This window comes from Lactuca virosa, chromosome 9, assembly GCF_052849685.1.
Source record: "Lactuca virosa cultivar CGN04683 chromosome 9, Lactuca_virosa_CGN04683_v6, whole genome shotgun sequence".
Classification (NCBI taxonomy): domain Eukaryota; kingdom Viridiplantae; phylum Streptophyta; class Magnoliopsida; order Asterales; family Asteraceae; genus Lactuca; species Lactuca virosa.
In genome coordinates, this window is record NC_136434.1 from 162,293,768 (window position 1) to 162,317,940 (window position 24,173).

Below are 24,173 nucleotides of genomic sequence, written 5' to 3' on the forward strand. Positions count from 1 at the left end.
ATCCCTTCAAACATTAAATTTTATAGATTGTTTAAAATTCATTTTTTATTTATTTATTTTGTCAACAACACACAAGTTTTAATGAGATTTACATTCTAATTTCTCCAAAATTTTGGAGTTCCGTGAACTCGTTAAGTGGCTTTCTTTGATATGACTTTTGTATACTTTTAAATAAGTCTTTTATTGCATACATAACCTCAAATAGAAGTGTGTTTATGATCTTAATTCAAATAGAACATTTAAAAGGGTACAAGACGACTGTTTTGGAATATATTGTGTAATAAAAACTACTAAATAATCCCAAACGACAGAAGCACACTCCCTCTCCTATTAGCCAATGACATCTCCTCACTTGTTCCATAAAGCTTTCCTAATTCTCGGTTTCATTCATATTGGCCAATGGCATCTCCACAGTGCCTCACACGTACTTCCTATCATCATCTTGACCAAACCAACAATCTTTCACCGAAAGTTTTTTCAATCAGTTGCAGCATAATCAATACCAAGAAAAACTCCATAATATCTTCAACCTGTAGGAACCCCAAAAGAACAAGAAGATACGAAGTAATAGCTAAAAACAACAGTAGTAGTACAGAAATTAAACATGAAACATATGAAGGTGTAGAGAAAAAGAAGAAGGAAAGAAGGTTTAGGATTCTGATCGCCGGCGGTGGGATTGGTGGGCTGGTTCTGGCGTTGGCAGCAAAAGAAAGAGGGTTTGAGGTTATGGTGTTTGAGAAGAATTTGAGCGCAATTAGAGGGGAAGGAAGGTATAGGGGACCAATTCAGCTGATGAGCAGTGCGTTGGGTGTGTTGATGGATATTCATAAGGGGGTGGCGGAGCAAGTTATGAATGCAGGGTGTGTCACCGGAGATAGGATGAACGGCCTTGTTGATGGAGTTTCCGGCGACTGGTAAGTGGTAAATTATTTCTCTTACAAATATTAATCATGTATGATATAGTTATATATGTTACAAAGTACGCTTTTATTAATAGTTCATATATAACAAACTTATCTATCAATTTATTTTAAATGCTCGGATTTTATGTACATATGCAGCTACATATATATTTTATATGATTATATATTATTTTATATAATCTAAAGGTAAGAAATTAATGATCTATTAAATCGTGACCACAAAAATTGATAAACGGCCAAAACATGGATTGCATATATTAATTCGTAATAAAATAGAAGTTTGAAAGATTTATACAACATAAGAACACATTCAGTAGAAAGTTTGTACCAAAAATCCTATAAACTCTACCACCAACAAGAATTGTGTGGAACAATATATGCAAAACAAAAAGCCCAATAAAATAAGAGCATTCATGTCTCATAAGGATTTCAATTATATCATATCAGTTTGTAAAATAATATATAAAGCTAAAAGTCAATTAAAATTTATACCAAAATCAGTTAAACATTTTAGTTTTTTATAACAAGGCGCACAATTTTCACTCTCTTGTAATTGACACCAAAAATCCATTGTTTTTAATGGCTAAGGAGGATTTAACCTTTGCTAGGGTTTAATCCTCTCTTATTCCTCTCTAATAATTGAATGTTTTTTTTACCACTTTTTACACTATCATTCAAATTGCTAAATGTTATTTTATGGTTAGTTTGAATTAATTTTTTTCCACGTTTTATTTTATTAGTTTTTCTATTTTATTAAATTCCACATAATATTTTAATATAATAATTACAATAAATGTAGTAATAAATAGATATCAATTTCATTGATAAACTTACCTTTTAATTTTAAAATTTTTAAAATTAAAGCTTATCAGTTTGTTTTATTTATTTAAATTATTTGTTTAAATTTAAAAGATAAAAAACATTTATATTATAATAATTCATTATTTTTCTTATTTTCTTATAAATTCAAAGTTTCAAATATTTTGACATTTATATTAAATTTTTTTTTTAAAATTAACTCATGTAATATATAATTCTCACAACTAATTTGTTTAATATCATTTTGTTATTCAAAGCTCTTAAAAAATATATAGAAGTTTAGAATCTCTTTATGCCGGTTTTAAAGCCCACTTTATGCTATTTTGCAATTCTTTCTAGCTCTTTGCTACTTACATGTGCTTTGTTTAATATATTGCTTTGTTGTTAAAAAAACAGAAAAATGTTACATTTAATCTTTATATCAATACAATATCAATAAAAAACTACTTAAATATCAACAATATTAACATGGATATAGTAATTTAGAATCTCATTAACAAATCATTAATTTACATCTACATATAATAAATTAATAAATATCAATATTAATCTAATATATAATAAACTAATAATAATAAATATTAAATTTGATGAATCAATAATAATTATTAACATGCAATTACAACCATACAATAAAAGGGCATCAAGCTAATGGTTTCATTTTCCTCTCCATCACATCAATAATAATATATGATATACATTTGTTTTGCAAGGCTTTCAATTTAAGCAAGACCATACGTGACCTTTCAATTTCGATTTTGCAAGAGATAATAAACACTTGTTATTGTGTTCTTATACCATCCACATTCGCAAGGCTTTCAATTGGTCAATTAAATCACAAAATCAATAAAGACAAATATTTCAAAGTATGAAACAATTTTGATCACATAATTCCAATTATTGCAAGTTATGAGTTATGACAAACAATTAAAAAAATACTCAAATATTCATGGATGAGCAAATAAACCCTCAATGTGAATTTCGACAAATATTGTTTATTCCATGTTAACACGTCGAAATATAAATTTTTCAAAAATTACGCATTTAATTTCACAAAACCAATTTACAAACATTTTTGTCAAATATCAAATAACAAATAATGGCTGATGTCTATCACAAGAAAATTACAAGCAAGCCATATAGTTTTTAGTCAAGATTATTTGAACAATTATATGAATCAACTTAGTTGACTATTGTTAATAAATCGACATAAAAAAAAATTCCGTTTTATTCTAACATCACGTTTGATGCATTAAAACTAGAAATTTTCATTTTTTTTTTACTTTTGTATTTATTACCAATTATCATGAAATAAAATTGGTAATAAACTCTTAAATTTATAAATTTCTTACGTTTTTATCTCAAGTATGTTGTTGTTTTGTTATTTTTCATATTATACGTATTCTTATCGAAAAAAATATTTATACATGAAAAACTAATTAATTAAAAATCATATTTATATTTTTATATGTTATTTCTTTATATACAAGTTTTTTTTATATCTATCTACACGGTTTAAATATATAAAATGCTTTAGAAGTATATATGTTTTTTAAAAATATAAATATATATTTTTACGTATTTAAAAAGATAGATACACTTTTAAAAGTATGAATGCGTACTTTTATGTTTTTTACTAGTCATTATTTTTAAAAATACGTATTTATGCTTCTAAAAATGTATTTATACTTCTAACAATATATCTAGGGAAATCTCCGATAAAAACTTAATATTTTGGGTCAGTTTACGGTTTAATTCAAATATTTATGTTTTGAACATCAAAGTCCCGATTATCTAAGTATATACGATAATTTATCATTTTCTGTTGAAAAAAAAAGAGCTATTTCGTTAATTTATGAAAAATATAAAATAATCGAGCCTTTTTTGTTCAAAAAATAAAAATCATGATTAAACCGTAAACGGAATGAAAATATTGAGACTTTATCGGATATTTTTTATATATCTATACTTCTAAAGACATAAAAATACATACTTCTAATATATATATATATATATATATATATATATATATATATATATATATATATATTTGTTTATGGGTAGTAATAATTTGGCAAAATAAACTTTTATATATATATATATATATATATATATATATATATATATATATATATATATATATATTAGTTTATTTTACCAAATTATTACTACCCCATAAACAACATATAATTTAAAAGTTAATATCAACTCTATTAGCTTATATACTAATACCTACAACAATGACCATAACAAAGGCACACATTAATACTCTCTCTCTCTCTCTCTCTCTCTCTCTCTCTCTCTCTCTCTCTCTCTCTCTCTCTCTCTCTCTCTCTCTCTCTCTCTCATAGATGTCTAGTTAACTTAAACCAATACCAACTAATAATGCCCAACAATTTAACACAAATTACATCTAATTTTTATTTTATAACAAAACAAATGTGTATATTTTTATAATAAACAACAACAGACAAGTAGTTATCAAAATACATAATACCCAAAATATATCCAAGGATCGAGCCATGTAATTACAATTGCTTTCTAGTAAAAAACAAAAGTATACAAGAACTAGTATGTCTTCTATCATTTAGATGCACTCTTACCTCTAGTATTACCTAGTTTTAAAAATTCATATAATAAATAAACCCTAAGTTTCACAAGCTTAATGAGTAATAAAATTATCATGATACATAAATACAACTACTAACAACAATATTCATAATATGTAAAATTAAACATGTTATATCGCCTTTCATATTTAATCAAGTACTTAGCTTTGCTAATTATATTCAAATATAATTGTCCAACTATATTTAATCTCAACTCTCAGCTTATGGACAACTTTATCAGTCATCTTGAACTATGATTGTCTAAATAACCCTAATAATTATATTCGACTATAGCTATTGATTTCATATGTACACCACTCGTTGCTATACATAATTCTGCCAATTATATTTTGCTACAACTAATCATTTTCATTCGATCATTACTTAATTTCAATTAACATCTGATATAATTTGATCATTAACATATGATATGCTAACATGGAATTTATCCTTTATCATGGATCTATAAGATTACTCACCTTGCAATAGCTTAGATATTTGAAACCTTGGTGCATGTAATCCTATCTTTGACCTTGCTTTTGAAGCAGTCAAAATAACATATAAATCTTGAGTATTAGAACTCAAGATACCACTCATTTATCTGTAGACTTGACTTAATACTTCATTAAGTCATAACACTTAATTACATATAAACCATCTGCATTCCATAAACTAGATGTCCATATGTCTTAATTCATTAAGACATAAGCTACATATCATTGAATCATCATTTCATCAATTTGCATATCATAGGTAAATATTTAAATCGTTTATACATGACTTAATCTATTCATCCAAACTAATTATACTTCATATATAGTTCATTTTTAGATCTTAATTACTCAATTTATGAACTCAATTTCATTCATTTCATAATTCACGCAACTTAGGGTTTATGATTAAAATCTTCAATTCTACATACCTTGAACTCCATGCTTCACTTATGGTGTTTAAGACTTTAAAACATACTAGCAACACTCTAATTCATCATGATTTCTAACATACATGTTTGTATAGGGATTAGGGTTCTTGAATCATCTTTTAATCCAGCTACCAAAATATGAACTTAGCAATAGATTATGGAGCTTAAAATTAGTATAGGAGTGTTATGATCAACCACTATCTTCATCCTTTAATTTCTCTTGCTCCTCTCTTTAAATTTTTTTAATGTCGGTTATAACGTGCCCACTCCCTCTCTTTAAATCTCACATATCCTAAAATGGCATCAAGTAATGTACATTTGACCAAAATATACATTTGACCAAAAATCATAATTTTAGGTGATAACAAACCCCTAAGAGATCTTTTAGTTTGGACACACACATTTTTATCCCTATTGATTCCTTTATAAATAACATGTGGTGCCTTAAAAACTTATTTTAAAAAACGTTCTTTTATAAGAACACCTTAACTCTTCATTAAATTTGGAAACAAAAATGTTTTCTTAGATTTTATAAAAATAGTCATTTTCTATATAAAAACGACTATTTTGAAAATTAGTTTTTAACTAGTAGAAAAGTTTTATCAAAAAATATATATATATATATATATATATATATATATATATATCCCACTTAAATATTTCATAAAGATTTATTTTTCGTTATGAAATATGTTTTTGATAAGGTGTACATGCAACTCTTTCTAAACTTTTCACAATGTTTTTGACAATGATACCCTTGTGACATCACTAAAATCATTTTGTTTAGCCTAACAAAAATGTTTCTAAAATGTTATCTTCTTTAACACTTCTTTGTATCTAAAAAAAACACAAGGAGATTGTTATAAATAGATATAATTTAGGTTTTGGTTTAATCACCTTTAAAACTAAGTGACATTAGGGGAAAATGTATCAACAATTTTTTTCATTCTTACTAAAAGAAAGAATCAAAAGCTTTAACATAAAAGTTTTTTTCTTGGGACAACGAAGTTTGAAATAATCGGAATTGTTGTTAGGAAAGAAGGCAAAGGGGTGTATAATTCATGAGTGGGTTGATGGAACGGTTAAGTAGAAGATAAGAGTTGTTTTTCGGGGGAATGAGTTATCACACCCAAAAACTTTGGTTCTAATGTTGGCCCATGTTGCTTTTCAGAAAAAACTAAATCATTTCCTTTTATTTATTAAATAAAACCGATCATATTAGTAATTATCGCTTAAAACTATATAAGGGCCAACATTTTTGTCCTAAATTAAAGTAGTGTCACTGTCATTTTGTTTTTGTGGTTTTTTTAAGATCTAGTGTTGAGAATCATTTCCGTATTCTTAAACATTGTTTTAGATTAAAAGACCATATAAATATTATATATTATGTATAACCGTTAAGATTATATGGAAATAATTGTAGTAACACAAAAGAATAAAAAAATGGAAAATGTTAGAGGTCTATTACAACATAGTGTTCTCATAACAAATTTGTCTACAACTGAATATTTCCTAGGATACAATATAGAAACTAAAAGGAGAATTTTGGTAGTTTTGTGATTAATTATAGTCGACATGTGGTATATTTGTATTCGTGAGACGCACGAGAATACAAGTTCAGTGAGCCGAAGCCATTTCGATTTGCTTTTACACCACCTTTACATGCAAACGAAAGAGTCTTAGTGTTATAATTCTTACAAGACTAAGAAGCCTTACTACTTATATAAACACTCCCTTTTCATTCCCATGTATGTGGGATGACGTAAAACACATTAAACTTCTTATCAAATATTTCAACTATCCCACTTTAATGATTAATTTCTCATTCATCCTAAAACTGTTTTGGACGTGTAGAATACATAAACGAAGGTATCACGAAGAACACAATATATAATCATTTATCCATTTTACTAATGTAAAGGGTTTAGAATTTATATCCAAAATTATGAAAATTCCATTTTTAAAATAGGTAAACCCATTTTCCCAACAAACATTTATGTAAAAATGGTAAACAGTACCGGTACGGCCTATGAATTTCTCATATAACATAATATGACACACCTGACATTTTTTTTCTAACTTTTACATGAGATCCAACATTATAACTGCTACCATCTTTTCTTTTATTTTTTAACATAATTTAAGTTAAAATATAATAAGAAACATTTGAATTATTGATAGTTTCAACCCCTTAGGCTTGCCAAAATTGATCTCCTGGCTCCTGCAATTAAGAAAGGACTTCCTGTGACTCTGGTAATATCAAGAACGACATTGCAAGAAATCTTACTGAAAGCTGTGGGAAATCACATTGTGTTTAACAATTCTAAAGTTGTTGAAATCTCCCAAGATCCTCATAAGGTCAAACTCCCTTTTCAATCATGTATTATAATGTCATATAAAGTTCACATTTTTTTTTGTTCTTTTAGCCATGCCTACAATTATATGTCTCCTATACATCTTGAAAGATATATGTGTTTTATAATAACACTGTATAATAATGAACTTTTGTAGGTCGTGGCAACCCTTGATGACGGGCGACAGTTTGAAGGTGATATCTTGGTCGGAGCTGATGGAATTTGGTCAGAGGTAACCTTTATTTATTTATTTATTTAAAATATTTTCTATATCAGGTTCAATCATATATTTACTCCTTTTTATGCTTCATGTTTTATATAGGTGCGTAAGAAATTGTTTGGAACACAAGAAGCAAGTTATTCAGGCTATACTTGCTATAGTGGATTAGTAGACTACGTCCCCTCATACACGAATTCTATCGGGTACATATCTATGCTTAACATGGAGATTGGCAATTAACGAAAGTAATTAACACAAAATTGTTTAGGATTTCATAATGAAGAATTTTATTAAACTCCAAGATGTTCTCAAGGCTTACATTCATTCTCATCTATAAGTGCATTAAAATTTATTTTTACTTGGTTGGATTCAAATTTGATAATATTGTCAAATTTCTAAAACATATAATGGATCGAAAAATAATGAAATCAAGATGATAGTTAATCATATGATTTTTCGATAATCATGGAAACTATGAAAGTTAATTAACAACTTATCCTATGTTTGGCACACCTAAGCTAGTTTAATTTTTTGAGGTTTTTTATGTTGTTGTATTTGGAAAATAAAAAATTAGATTATAAACTATTCAGAATAGCATTTCACTGAGCTTATTAAGCCTTTTTAAAGTTCTCCCAAAACATACGCCTTTATCAACTATTAAAAAAAACTCAATCATATATATGTTATCTTTATGTCATTTTATATATTCTAGCTGGCTTATTGGGTAGTTTTACCTAATGTTATTTTTTTTATCGGTTAGCAGACTTTTTAGCTAGTCTACCAAACAAAGCCTAAAACAAAATAATTTAGAATAGGAACCGAGAATAAATTGAAAAAATTCAAAGGTTGAAGTTGTAGTTGCACTGTTATGATCTCTGACCCATTATCGAAATGTTTATGTACAAATGAGGTGATTTATAATCCCCAACATATCAAAAGTTATGTTCGTTTAGAATTAAGCATGTTTTCATCCTTTTGTCCTTCTTCCACTTATCCATAAAAGAGTTTTCCAAGTCCTTGATATGATCCACATCTTATATATTTACCAACTATGATAAAATTAAAGTCATTCATTTTCTTTTTCCAGCTATCGTGTGTTCCTAGGGAGGAATCAATACTTTGTTGCTTCTGATGTTGGTAATGGAAAAATGCAATGGTACGCCTTCCATAAGGAGCCCCAAATAGGCAGTGGTAATTTGGAAGGTAATGAATTAATAAATACTTTATAAATATGATAAAAAGACATACAAAGCTACGATTATATGTTCCTTTAATTGTATTTGTATGCATAAAAAATAATATTCTTTTCTTTAGACCATGCAGGTAAAAAGGTAAGGCTGACTAAGCTATTTGGGAGCTGGTGTAGCGATGTGACCACATTGATAGCCAAAACAAGAGAAGAAATGATTTTACGAAGGGATATATATGATCGAGACATGATATACTCATGGGGAAAAGGACGTGTTACACTTTTAGGAGACGCTGCTCACCCTTTGCAACCTAATCTTGGGCTAGGTGGTTGCTTGGCAATAGAGGTAAAAAGATTGAAAGTATTACAATGGTAAACAAATTAACTCATGGATATGTTTCACGTAAGCTTTTAGTAAGTAATTTGTAGTTACCAGATTAAGAGACTATACATTTCAATGCATTTGTGATTTGTAGGATTGTCACCGATTGATTCATGAACTGGAAAGTATCAAAAAAAGTGAATACAATGCTATCAAGTTGATTGATATTACGTCTGTACTTAAGAGGTACTTGAAAACATTTATTGCTAGCAACGATCTCTATTTTTTCTATGTATCAAATAATTAAATTTTGCACATGTGAATAATAATTTTTAACAGATATGAACAAAAAAGAATGTTAAGGACGATGATTACACATGGAGTGACTCGTATGGCATCAAAATCACTTAGTGGTTACCAATCTTTCACATCCTTGTCGGCATTTCGATTGCCTGTATGTTGGTTCTTGGTTCTTCTTACTATGCATGCATTCTTGTTATATTTTCCTTTACTAAATTTTGATTAGTTAATTAATTTATTCTCATTTCGTAGGTACAAGTTTCTGAATTTTTACAAATGGTTTCATCATATTTCTTGACTTGGTTGGTAGCCGGTGAAGGTTAGTAAATCATCTCTCTTTCTCTACTTTTGGCCACAGATATCGATTTTATTTTATTTTAATGTTAAGAACATTATGAATGATAGCATTGTTTTATTTTGTTCTAATTTTCTTATTAAGGTATTGAATGGGTTGTACATTGTTATTTATACAATCTTTTTTTAAACAGCCGATATGTTGAAGAAACAAGATCAACAGATCGAAGGTAAAAAACACAAGGTTTTGCTCCAATATAACAGGAAGAGATAAGAATAGCAACACAAAAAGGCAATAAGTGAACACCCATATAAGACGCAAGACCTATTCTAATACTTGTGTGTGATTTGATAACCACCCATCAATTTCGAATATTTTTAAATTGCGACCACCAATATCCATAATGAAAAGATCCTTATGATATCATTTTTATATTAGGGAATGAAAAGTAGCAATGTCAAGCAGCTCCATCACTAAATGTAAATCAATGAAAGATTACACCAAGCAACTTCCTTGGATTTCTTTTGATTGTAGTGTCAATGCGAGAATCTTATTATCACCATTCCTACACACTTTTGTGCTAAGAAACCTTCTATAGACCTTGTTAAGGAACCTAAAATAAAAATATCAAGGACCAATAATTTTGAGGAAAAAAATCACACCAACAAGAGAAATACTACAACACACCTTGTTTTATGAAACTCCAAATGTACACACACTCCAAGAAAGTTCGTGTGACATTCCCATTTTCACGGCCAGAAAAGACCGATTTTGTTTATGCTTTATAAAAATCAGAGTACTTCTTTTAATAAAAATGTTGCGGAATTTGTTCCAAAAAAAAAACATGATAAATACGTTATCAAAGCATTTCCGAATAAATATATTTTTATTCATTTTAAAACATTTGGGATGTCATCGTCAATACAGAAACATAAGCATAAACAGAACTTACATTTATTTACATTAGTGATCTACATCTCTTTTAAATCTCTCACTGTAAAGTAGCTTCGTATCGACACCTGTGATACAAATAAGCTTGAGTGGGTCAGGTTGGGAAACCTGGTGAGTACATAGGGATTTCAATCCCACAATGTTATATCATATAATTTAGAACTTACAAAATATACGATTTCACCATATATATATATATATATATATATATATATATATATATATATATATATATATATATATGTATATATACATAAGCAACTCTTACCCCACCTCGTTAATCCTCACAACGAGACTATCCATACTCTCGGACCTTAAATTTTACCTCTTACTTAGTCCATACTCTTGGATCTAATCCATGCTCTCGGATCAATAAGTGTGCTCATTCCATACTCTCGGGTTAGGGACATGTGTCTATGTGTAAATCCATACTCCCGGATTAATGACGAACAACTGTGTCCTTTCCATACTCCCGAACTAAGGACAACTGACTATGTCTTAATCCATACTCCTAGATTAATGACATTTGACCGTGTCCAATCCATACTCTCGGACTAGGGACAATGACTATGTCTAATCCATACTCCCGGATCAATGACATATACTAAAGTTCTATTCTTTGAGTATAACTCACTCGTACTCGTAAGAAGATTCTACCAAATATTCATCATAATTAATTTAGGTTTACTCTTTGTCCTAAATCATCATATATAATCAGGTATGTTCTTTAGCACGTATTTCAGGCAACATCAAATAATTCGCACATAAACATATATTTAATACATCAATCAATACCTGTATTAAAATCATGTTCATGAAAGGGACTATGCACTCACTTGATTAGGTGGTGATTCCGAACTCAGACAGCGCTTCGTTATCTCAAAACAATTTTCCTCGACAAAACCTAGTATCAATACCACTAGGGTTTAGTTTTAACGTTAACCGCGAGTAATTAATAGTCTAGCTATTATTACTATTATATAAGCATTAAATAACACTCAATATAACTTATAATAATAGCCCAAATAATTATTTTAAGGTCCTAATAATGTTACTATAATTAAATAAAAGCTATATTAAATATAGTATAGGCGTAGCTCACTTACAGCGGGTTTTTATTAAAAATCGGGCTTCGCTGGAGCAGCGTTTCCGAGCCGAAAACTTTTCTTCTCGGAGCCGTCAGGGCGCTCCGGGGCTTTCTTCTCGTGCTAGGGAGGTTCCCTAGACTTGGGAGGGGTTTAGGGAGGTTAGAGAGAAGTTAGAGAGAGAAAGAAAGGCTTATGGTGTGAAGAAATTATGAAGAATTCATCTCTTATTTATAGGAATTTTATAGTAAAGTATTCTCCAAGCTTCGTCTGTATCTTTCGCGTACGAGCTCCGTTTTCTACGTTCTTTATATCCACGCATTGGTATTTACGAGTACTACAACTTTCATTTAGACTCTGTCGGCTAATTCTCCTTCTATCTCAGATTTACAAAAACTGTATCGTATTTATCGCACACAAAGAGTAGCGACTAAGCTTCGTCCATATCTTTCGCATACGAGCTCCGTTTTCGACGTTATTTATATCCACGCGTTGGTATTTACGAGTACTACAACTTTCATTTAAACCTCTTTGGCTAATTCTCATTCTATCTATTTACAAAACTGTATCAAATTCGCCGCTCTCGAAAAGTAGAGACTAAGCTTCGTCCATAACTTTCGCATACGAGCTCCGTTTTTGACGTTATTTATATCCACGCGTAGGTAAAAATAAAATCTAGAACTTTACTTTTTACTCCGTCGGCTAATTCTCGACCGATCTTAAATTTAACAATAGGAGGTGATTACACTGTTAAATGTCCGCGTAAAATTTATAACTTTTACATACTGACTCCGTTTTCGTCTGTCTTTTTGTCGTTGGGTTCTTATTAATGAGATCTTCAATTCTCATTTAGGTCGCGTTGGCCAAAAACCGCTCGATCTAAAATTCAAATTTCGGGCTGTACACTGCTAAGCCGAAACTTCAAAAAATCATAACTTCCTCATACGAAGTCAGATTTGGGCGTTCTTTTTATGGACGCTCTTGGTTTAACGTTTTCTACGAATTTAGTTTAGATCGCTAAGGCTAAAAGTCGTTCTATCGTAACTTCACTATTTACGCTTCCCGATGCCGTGTCGGTTCCGTCGCGAAACTTCAACGGGTCATAACTTCTTCGTTATAACTCGGATTTCGGCGTTCTTTATATCTACGGAACCCTTGAGACATATTCTACAACTTGGTTAAGATTATTTATTCTAAATAATATTTTGTCGAAAAGTCGTTTTCGACCCCTATTATCTATAAATTGACTAGCCCGGATTTACGGGCGTTACAGTTCCTCACACTTAGAATTTGCATATATGTCCCCATAGAGCACCACCGCATGAGCCCAACAAGCAATTCTTCTTAACCCAACTTACTTTATCAGGCCATTGTATATTAATAATGTCGCATAATACTAGAGCAATTAAAAAAGTTATAACTTAAAACATAAATAAATTTGAACAAAAAAAGGTTGAGATAGCTTAACATTTTTATGTATATTTAAATATGCCCCCTTCAGCTCAACTTTGGAACATTTTTCAGTTTTCCACATAAGTATGAATTATGGAAGCTAGTTCGAGACTTAGTAATCACATCTGCAACATGCTCCATTAAAGCAGCCTTTTTAGCCTTAACTACACCTTCCAAAACCTTTTCTTTGACCAAATACACATCTATTTCAATGCACTTGGTTTTTTCATGGAAAACAGGATCCAAACTCGGTCAAATAGTTGAATTATTATTACATAAAATTTCAACTAGAAATTGCATTATATATTCACATATCTTATACTCTTTACAACCTAAAAGATTTTACATGTTACAAAAGCCAAGGATCTATATTCTGGCGCAGAAGAAGAATGAGACACATTGGCTTGTTTCTTGTTCTTTCAAGATATCTAATAATTACCAAGAAACAAATAAAAAGCAATGATTGGTCTTTATGTACTCGAACATCTTTCCCAGTCAGCATCGACATAAGCCATAATTAGCAAGTTCTCATATTTATTTATTGTAACTCCTATACCACTATTTTAAGTATCTATGAACTCTAATGCCTTATCTTAAATATGAGTTTCTAGGAAGTGTATGAATTGACTTAAGGTCTAAATTGTAAATGAGATATCATCCCTTATATTGATAAGATATATTAACTAACCAATAAGTTGTCAATATCTAGTAAAATTTGTTACAATTCATCTTTATCATCAATTTCTTTATTACTGATTATAGTACACAAATCAAGGGGTGTATTTATAGTTTTATTATTGTTGCAATAGACAAATAAAGGGATGTATTTTCAGGTTAACAATTTTACTTTCCAAAACAACTTTAATAATCCTAAGTCTTTAATTTTGAGTTTTTCTAGAAATGATTTTACTGTCAACTTTCTATTAAAATACATCATCGAAATAAACTAAAAGGGAAACAAAACAATTGGTTTTTGTTAGATAATCACTTTTACTTCGACAAAAGTGATACTCAATAAGAAAAGGAAATTAATGTTTTGTTCCATTTTCTTGGAGCTTGCTTAAGTCCATATATGGCTTTAACAAATCTACAATCTATAGTATTATTTTTAGAAAAATATCCATGAGGCAAGTTCATTTAACCATCTGTAAAACCCGTTCTTGAGTATCAATCGAAATCACAATAATTGGTACGGAATCCCAATCAAGTGATTAATGTAAAACAGTTATTATGAATTAAGAACACAATTATCAAATCTTCAATGCACACTATATTCAAGAATAGTCTAGTACATAAGATTCTTAATGGCTCTCGGTTCTCTCTATTTCTCTAAAACACGATCTCATCTCCTTAGAATGACTAGCAGCTTACACGGTTGAAATAATAAGGTATATACACCTATACCTAGTTACAAAGGCCCAACCCAAAATCCAACCGAAATCCTTATAAAGCCCACCGAAATCACAAGGTGATTTCGGTCCAAACACCACCGAAAACATGTTGTTTTCGATCCTAGACCGAGAACTCTAAAAGTCATCAAAAGTAAAGTCTAAACCATAAATTATGTCCTAACAATCTCCCCCTTGGTTTATAGCTTTCTTTTCTTTTCAATATTCTCTTTGATCTTGACTTTCAGCTTTTGTCTTGATCTCTTCACAACTTCAAGATGAACATATGAATTTCTGCATGAGTGACTTCATCTGGAATAGTTGGACTTCCTTTAAAAATTGACTTTGAACACACATTGGGAATAGAGGCTTCTTGTATAGGTTCTAGAAAATCAGCACTTTCAGCTTTGAAATACTTCAGATAGAATTACAGAGAGACTGATTCTTTTGGAACACTTCAGCAGGTTCATAAATAGCAGCAAACTGATTGAGGAGGCTTCAATGCAATTTGTCACATAACTTCAAAAAACAGCTTCACCTTGCTTCTGGGGTTGAAAGATTGTGTGTTGAAAAATAATCTTCACTTCTTATTCCTTTGAATGAATATTCTTCATCGATCATAGATGCGTCTTAAAAGTAACCATGACTAAAAAGTCCCTGTGGATCACACAGTCATAAAGACCCTTCTCACCACAGTTGTTCAAGGACCCAACCTTGGCTCAGAAAGAGACTACTCGCAGTATCTGTGTGAACACGGAGGAACGCACTGCGATTTGTTGAGTATCAGAGAACTACTCGTGGCTATTTTTGATGTTAGACCCTGCATATCCTACATCAAAGATCTAAATACAGTTTTTCAAGTTAACAAGTTAACTTGGCCCTTGGCGAGACGTTCAATGGTTTATGAATCTCAACTGAGTGTACCATTCTAGTGCCAGTGAGAGTTAATTAGGAATAACTCACAAAACCATCATGTGACAAAATATCTGAAGACATATTTCCACAGTTTAGCATGACACGAGGTTAAGGCCCTTTGGCGGGACATTCATCGATAATCGTGCCTTGGGAGGTGCATCGCCCTAGTGCCAGTAACCGTTAATTCCTTACATGCGAAGAATGTATCCGAGAATACATTGAGTCTCCGCAGTTTTGCATGACAAAGAGAATTTCAAGACCCTAGGCGGGATGTTCAGTGATATCTATTACCCGGTTGGGTGAATCGCCCTGGTGCCATGACAGTTCTTAGGTAAAGATAATTGACAAGACCAATTTCGACAATCTGTACAATTTCAAACTTTCAATTCCTTAAATACGATAGTTCTTAGAAAGAAACTGCCTAACTGACAGTTTGTACAGTTTCATGCCTTCAATTCCGTGAATATGACAGTTCTTTAGAGAGAAACTGCATAAATGACAATTTGTACGGTTTCATGCCTTCAATTCCTTATGAAAGTAGTGTGAAATGAAATTCCGTCAATTCCTTTCAAGATCACTTTTTGCAGACAATTCTGACACAGTCTCCTTGAGTCTCTTCTTCTTTTGAATTCGTGTTTTAAGACAAATGAAATTTTTAGATAAAAATAAAATAAACTTAGCACACAATAAAAAATAACTAAGAATAAAAATAAAATTCAAATACGCTCAAAATAGTGAAAATATTTTTGGATTTTTGATTTTTCTAAAAAAGAAAAAAAAACAGAAATAAAATAAGCATATGTTTGGAATTTTAAATTTTAAGATTTTTGTTTGGTTTTAATTTTCCCCCTAAATTTGTGCATAGAGGAAAAAAATGAACAAATTTAACAAAAACAAAAATAAAATACAAAATGTGCAAAACAAAAAAACTTTTAGTCTTCAAAACGAATCATTTTAAGAAAACTCACAAGCACATCAAAACGAGCTTTTCCAAAAGGTTTTGTAAACAAATCGGCCACATTATTATTGATGGGTTTTAGGTACAACAAATAAACTAGAAAACAATTCCTAAGTTCACATGCAACCTACTTTGGATCTATGTTTTAACTATTGAACATACAACTTTGAATTAAAAAACAAGAACCCTAGAGGAGAGAGGCTAATTTCGAAATTAACAAACTAGGGTTTAGGGTTTACATACCTTTCAATTGTTATAGCAAACAATTGATATTCCCTTGATCTTGATCTTGATCTTCTTGGAAGCTTTAGCACCACAAGTGTAATGCCTCTAATGGAATCACACCCAATGACTAGCAAGAAGGAAAGCAGAAGAAGAGAGAGGGGAGGGAGTATGCAATTTCGGCTAAGGTATTCTTCCAAAGAATGAGTACCCTAAAATGTGAGCCAGAAGGCTCCTTAAATAGTTGAGGGAACTAGGGTTTAGGGAAAACCCTAGTTATCCTTTGCTTAGGGCCTAAGCAAGACCCAAGGCCTTATCTTGGACCCCTTGGACGAATTCTCTAGGGTTTCCCCTAGGGTTTTCGTCCACCCCCTTCCAAGGGAGTTCTGGATCCTTCCATTCAACTATCAGTTAATTGCAAACTAGTCCCTGCACTTTATAATTAATTCTTTTAACCCCAAAATCAATTCTGATTAATTTCTGGCTAACAATTAATTAAACATAATGATTTCTAATTAATATATTAATCCATTAACATATTAATAAATCAATTATATATATATATATTAATTTATTAATCTTATAAATTAATATCTCTCCTTTCATAATTTCCTTGTCCAGTTGCTAGGTTGAGGGCAACCCAAAAGGACTGTGCTGCTATCAATTCAAGTACATACCAATTATAGTTATGGGCTTAGACACCTAATCCAACAGTCTCCCACTTGGATAAGTCTGTAACTATAATTGCTAGTATGCCTTCTAAATTTGACCAACAAATTGTAGCTTCCAAAAAGCTGCTGTCGAACTCTGACCCAGTCAGTTACGTGTCCTAAGATAAGTGATCATATAACCCTTCGTTCTGCTTGATATCCCCAGACAAAAGACATGGAATGTAATCAATCTGTTTGTCCAGAATCTATGTTTCCCGATTCCTGATTTGTGATGATGTAGGACTTCTAATCGAGCACATCAATTTAGTCCTGGCTGGGCCCAACACATAAGTCAACACCAAATCATCGAGGGGCCCACAAATATCGCTTTTCCTGTTATGGGAAAAGGAACGAATAAACGTTGACTCATATGCTTGTATCTTTTACTCATCAAATTATGCATGACAATACGTTTTATAACACCAAGTTACTGATGCGTTTTCGTATCACCAATGTATGACCGACTTGTAAATCACAACTCATATATCTTCGTTTCAAGATTACAAGATATTATCGTCTCAGTATTACTCGTGATGAATTCCATGAAGTAATACTCTGAGCGAGGGTTTATCCAATACTCAAATCTCAATTTCTGAGTACTCATGAACGTTGCAGCAATTCTATTGCCATGTCTATCCTTAGACAATCTGCAATCCAATTCATGACAGTCTTAATTCACTACTTACTTCCAAGAGTACGAGCGACTGTGGAGTTTGAATAATCTCATTATTCAGGAAGTAAAACTTATAAATAATACTTTATTATTTAATCACCAAAAGTCAATTACATTTACTTTGTTACAAGTTTCAAAAACTAATCTAACTACTAAAACTAATATCATCTTTCAGTCCTATGCTCCGAGCATGCTGAATATGCTTAGCCCTACTCAGACCCTTTGTGAGAGGATCTGTTGGGTTATCTTCAGATGACACCCTCTTTACTATAAGATGGCCTTCTTCTACTCTATGTCTGATGAAATGGTACTTTCTGTCGATATGTCTGGTCTTACCATGATCTCTCGGTTCCTTTGTCAAGGCAACCGCTCCTTCATTATCGCAGAACAGTTCCATAGGCTCCTGGATGGTTGGAACAACTCCGAGATCTCCGATGAAGTTCCTCAACCAAGCTGCTTCTTTCGACGCTTCACTCGCTGCTATGTACTCTGATTCACAAGTAGAATCAGCCACCGTATCTTGCTTGGAACTTTTCCAAGTAACTGCTCCTCCATTCAGTAAAAATACCCAGCCTGATTGAGAACGGAAGTTATCTCTATCCGTCTGAAAGCTGGCATCACTGTAACCATCTACTCTCAAAGTATCACTGCCACCAAGCACAAGAACCCAGTCCTTTGTCCTTCGCAAATACTTGAGTATATTCTTAACTGCTATCCAATGAGCTCTACATGGGTTTCCCTGATAGCGACTCACCATGCTCAAAGCAAATGCCACATCAGGGCGAGTACATGTCATAGCGTACATGATCGATCCGACAGCGGAAGCATAAGGTACACGACTCATGTCATCTATTTCAACATCTGTACTCGGGCATTGAGTCTTACTCAATTTGGTATTGCTCTGGATAGGTAGCTCTCCCTTCTTGGAATTTTCCATACTAAACCTCTTTAGTACCTTATCCAAGTATGTGCTCTGACTAAGTCCAATTAGTCTCTTCTTTCTATCTCTCAATATTCTAATCCCAAGAATATAGGCAGCTTCTCCAAGGTCTTTCATGGCAAAACACTTTCCAAGCCAAGACTTAACTTCTTTCAAGGTTGGAACGTCGTTACCAATGAGTAATATGTCATCGACATATAACACCAGAAAAGTTACTATACTCCCACTAGCCTTGATATACACACAAAACTCATCTTCACTTCTAGAGAAACCAAACTCTTTGACTTTCTCATGGAAGCAAAGATTCCAACTACGAGATGCTTGTTTCAATCCATAAATGGATTTCTCAAGCTTGCACACTCTATTGGGGAACTTTGCATCAACAAAACCCTCTGGCTGACTCATGTAAACATCTTCAGCCAACTTCCCATTAAGGAAAGCAGTTTTGACATCCATCTGCCAGATTTCATAATCATGAAAGGCAGCTATGGCGAGCAATATCCTAATAGATTTAATCTTAGCTACTGGTGAGAAGGTCTCATCATAGTCAACCCCTGGGGTTTGAGTGAAACCTTTTGCAACCAGTCGAGCCTTGAATGTGTGCACATTTCCATCCATGTCTGTCTTCTTCTTGAAGATCCATTTGCACCCAACTGTCTTGCGACCTGGTGCACTATCAACCAAATTCTAAACTTGGTTGTCATACATGGACTTAATCTCGCTGTCCATTGCCTCTTTCCACTTGGAAGCCTCTGGGCCTGCCATTGCTTCCTTATAAGTGACTGGTTCATCTAAGTTTACCAGTGTTCTGTCACTTATGAATGTGTCACCATCTGAAGTAATATGAAAACCATACAACTCAGGTGGCACACTCACCCTAGTGGATCTTCTAAGAGGTAATGAGTTATCAATTGGTTCAACAGGAACTGTTTCCTCTGGTTGAGTGCTAGTGTCATCTAAGGTTCCTTCATTGGCTGACTCTTGAATTTCTTCAAGGTCAATAGTGCTCCCACTGTCCTCTTTGAATATGAGCTCTCTTTCAAGAAAGACTCCTCTTCGTGCTATAAAGACCACGTTCTCACTAGGCCTATAGAACAAATATCCAAAAGACTGCTTTGGGTAACCAATGAAAACACATTTCTCACTTCTAGCTGCTAGCTTGTCGTGAGTCTCTCGTCTTACGAAAGCTTCACAACCCCAGACTTTAATATGTGCTAACGAGGGAACTTTCCCTGTCCACATTTCGTGAGGTGTTTTGGCAACCTTCTTTGTAGGGACAAGATTGAGGATGTGGGCGGCTGTCTCTAAGGCATACCCCCAGAAGTGAATAGGAAGCGAAGCCCGACTCATCATAGAACGAACCATGTCTAACAAGGTTCGATTGCGCCTCTCAGCTACACCATTTAACTGTGGTGTCCTAGGAGGAGTCAATTGTGAGACTATCCCACATTCTTTCAGATAGTCGTTAAACTCGATACTAAGATACTCCCCGCCTCTATCGGATCTAAGTATCTTTATCTTTCTGCCCAATTGATTTTCGACTTCATGCTTAAACTCTTTGAACTTTTCAAAAGTTTCTGACTTATGCTTGATCAAGTAGATATATCCATATCTGCTATAATAGTCAGTGAAAGTCACATAGAATCGATTAGCATCTCTTGTAGTTGATCTGAAGGGCCCACACACATCTGTGTGTATGAGATCCAACAGACCTTCACCTCTTTCACAAGACCCTGTGAATGGTGATTTTGTCATCTTTCCCAAAAGACAAGATTCACACATATCATCTGACTTTAGGTCAAATGATTCCAACACTCCATCCTTTTGGAGTTGGGCTATGCGTTTCTTGTTAATGTGTCCAAGACGACAATGCCACAAGCATGCCTTGTCTACACTATTAGACAAGTCAATATTAAGCACACTATTTCATAGGCTATCAACACAAGTCACTGTTTCATACACACCATTACAAGGCAAAGCTTCAAACATAAAAACACCATTCTTATAAACAGAAATTGAACCATTCAAATCATTAAAAGAATATGTAAAACCTTGTCTGAACAATGCATGAAATGAAATAATGTTTCTCGTCATCTCAGACGAATAGCAACAATTTATTAAATCTAATCTAAGATCATTACTAAGCAGAAGCTGATAAACTCCGATCTTAGTTACTGGTGAAGACTTTCTGTTTCCCATGATCAGGTTTATCCTTCCTCGCTCTATCTCCTCACTTTCCTTTAGACCCTGCAAATCAGAACAGATATGAAAACCACATCCTATATCAAGGACCCATGAACGAGAAGATAATGAGTTATTAGCAGAAATAGTGTAAATACCTGCCGAAGATGGCTTCACTTTGCCATCCTTGATATCTTGCAGATATTGTGGGCAAGATCTCTTCCAATGCCCCTTTTGGTTGCAGTAAAAGCAAACTGCCTCTTTTGGATCAGAAACATGGGGAGTGGAACCATTGGGCTTAGCCTTTGGGCCATTACTAGATGACCCAGCTTGAGCCTTGCTCTTCCAGCTTTGCTTGGGAGGACCTTTCCTCTTTTTCCCCTTTCCCTGTCCAATAGCCAAAACAGGGGCACTCGTAGGTGTGGAGGGTATACTTTTACCCTTCATCCCTGCCTCAGCTGTCTGCAACAAGTTGTGCAATTGGGCCAAGGTCTGCTCAGTATTGTTCAAATGGTAAGTTAGAATAAACTGACCATAACATTCAGGAAGTGAGTTCAAAACCATGTCAATGGCCAATTCCTTATCAAAGTGAATATTGAGCTTGACCAAACGCTCTATGTAGCGTTGCATTCTTTGCACATGTGACACAACCGACTCCCCATCTTTCATCTTGCAAGCCATGAGTGACTTGACTACTTCAAACTTTTCTTGACGAGCTCGCTTATGGTACTTTTCCATAAGGTCCTTGTTCATCTCGAAATACCAGTAGTCCTCATAGTACCTCTGCAGTTCTGGGGACATAGTTGCCACCATGATGCATGCCACTTTGGTAGCATCATCGTAATGTTTCTTGTAGACAGCAAGATCTTCAGGAGTAGCTTCATTCTCATCAAGCTCTTTGAGCTCCTTTTCAAGAACATATTCTTTGTTCTCGAAACGAAGAGCCATCTTGATGTTACGCATCCAATCGTTATAGTTTGAGCCATCCATAAAGACTTTGGAGCAGATATTGAGCAAAGAGAAGTTTTGGTTGGAGGAGGACGAAGCAGAAGTGTTTCCAGGAGTAGACATCTGAAAAGAAAGAAAGTTTTAGTTAGATTTCAAGATACCTTAATAAAATAACCCAAAGATATAATATCAAGGTTAGGATCCAACTATGAAGATTCACAACTTAGAAATGGGATGCCGAGATCCAAGTGCAAATTTCATAAAGGTAGGTGAATGACGATTCACCAACTCCACCATTAGACGAAACAAACGAAGTGAAATTCCTAATTCTTTTGAGATACATTGAAACTATTCAATGGCATGTTTTGATCTCAGATTATGCTCTTCTATTTGTGACTGGGATGCCGAGGGTCACAAACAAGATGTGAATAACCATGCAAATGTGCTTGGTAACCTCATTGTCTTTATCATTAACTATTGATGTGCTGGTAAACCACACACGCTCCATCAAAATGATAATTATGAGATACCCATTACTACTCTTTATTGGTGCCTTTTAGTGCGCTGGTTAACCACACACGCTCCACTAACAACCAATAAAGCACAATGTGCAATTTCATGGATTAGCATACTTTTCACATTTTTCCTAAAGTAACTAAAGTTGGGATTTTGTAAACTATGTTCTAGTACTTTCTTTAATATCATTATACTTTTAATGAGAAGTAGTTGTCCTATCAAATCCGTTCTGCTAACGACCCTCCACTAATCAAGGAAGCGGTGGGTGAGAGTGGACACCCATTCAACTACCATTTTATAGGCAGTTTCCTTATACCCCCCTTATAGATTAGCTTCGTGAATGAGGCATACTAGCGATTTGACTGACCATATTCTTATACATATATAATATTAAACTTTTAATTATAATATATATATATATATATATATATATATATATATATATATATATATATATATATATATATATATATATATAAGGTGTGTTTTAAAACATTTTAAAACTTCAAGGGTTTATAAATTTCGAAATTTAAGCTATTAAATTTAAATTTAAATAAACCAATTAACTAGATTTAATATTTATCTTTTAATTAACAATTAATCAAATTATTAAATCTTGTAAGGATTATCTAATTAAATTAATCCATTAATTTAATCCTAATCCTTATCCCTCTAAATTTCGAAAAATAGGGTAAGGATAATTATCCAATTAATCTAATTAAGTAACAATTATCCAAAACAAGAAACCCTAAAACTTCTAAGCAAATTTCGAAATTTACAAGGGAGGAGGCTAGGGTTTTCAAAACCCTAACCCTAATTTCGATTAGGGTTCTTTGGAGGCTAGGGTTTTCGAAAAAACCCTTTGATCCAAAACCCTAGAAATCGAAAATTTGGCCTTTAGGGTTTAATAGCTATAAACCCTAATTTGCAATTCAACAATTGTAGCAATTCAATTTAAAACAACAATGTCTCTGATACCACTGATGGGTTTTAGGTACAACAAATAAACTAGAAAACAATTCCTAAGTTCACATGCAACCTACTTTGGATCTATGTTTTAACTATTGAACATACAACTTTGAATTGCAAAACAAGAACCCTAGAGGAGAGAGGCTAATTTCGAAATTAACAAACTAGGGTTTAGGGTTTACATACCTTTCAATTGTTATAGCAAACAATTGATATTCCCTTGATCTTGATCTTGATCTTCTTGGAAGCTTTAGCACCACAAGTGTAATGCCTCTAATGGAATCACACCCAATGACTAGCAAGAAGGAAAGT

The 24,173-nt window shown here is 32.6% G+C and overlaps 1 protein-coding gene across 2 annotated transcripts; it reads left to right on the forward strand.

The window, feature by feature from the left end:
* Nucleotides 1-274: 274 nt before the first annotated feature.
* LOC145137464 (zeaxanthin epoxidase, chloroplastic-like) lies at nt 275-10,481 on the forward strand. 2 transcript variants are annotated; one of them, XM_079071595.1, is made up of 10 exons: nt 275-914; nt 7,469-7,631; nt 7,785-7,859; nt 7,950-8,050; nt 8,935-9,050; nt 9,171-9,382; nt 9,513-9,604; nt 9,698-9,812; nt 9,911-9,977; nt 10,147-10,481. In XM_079071595.1, exons 1-10 carry the CDS (start codon nt 400-402, stop codon nt 10,224-10,226), a joined length of 1,536 nt encoding a protein of 511 aa, XP_078927721.1. In that variant the 5' UTR covers nt 275-399; the 3' UTR covers nt 10,227-10,481. The 2 variants fall into 2 exon arrangements, with proteins under 2 accessions (XP_078927721.1, XP_078927720.1); XM_079071594.1 differs by having other exon boundaries at nt 276-914; nt 9,162-9,382.
* Nucleotides 10,482-24,173: the final 13,692 nt, after the last annotated feature.

Excerpts from the sequence above, each read along its gene's own strand:
- LOC145137464 (XM_079071594.1), top strand. The coding sequence starts at position 400 with ATGGCATCTCCACAGTGCCTCACACGTACTTCCTATCATCATCTTGAC. Across the intron at positions 7,860-7,949 it reads CTGATGGAATTTGGTCAGAG|GTGCGTAAGAAATTGTTTGG; the intron begins GTAACCTTTATT and ends TGTTTTATATAG. Across the intron at positions 9,605-9,697 it reads ATTACGTCTGTACTTAAGAG|ATATGAACAAAAAAGAATGT; the intron begins GTACTTGAAAAC and ends AATTTTTAACAG.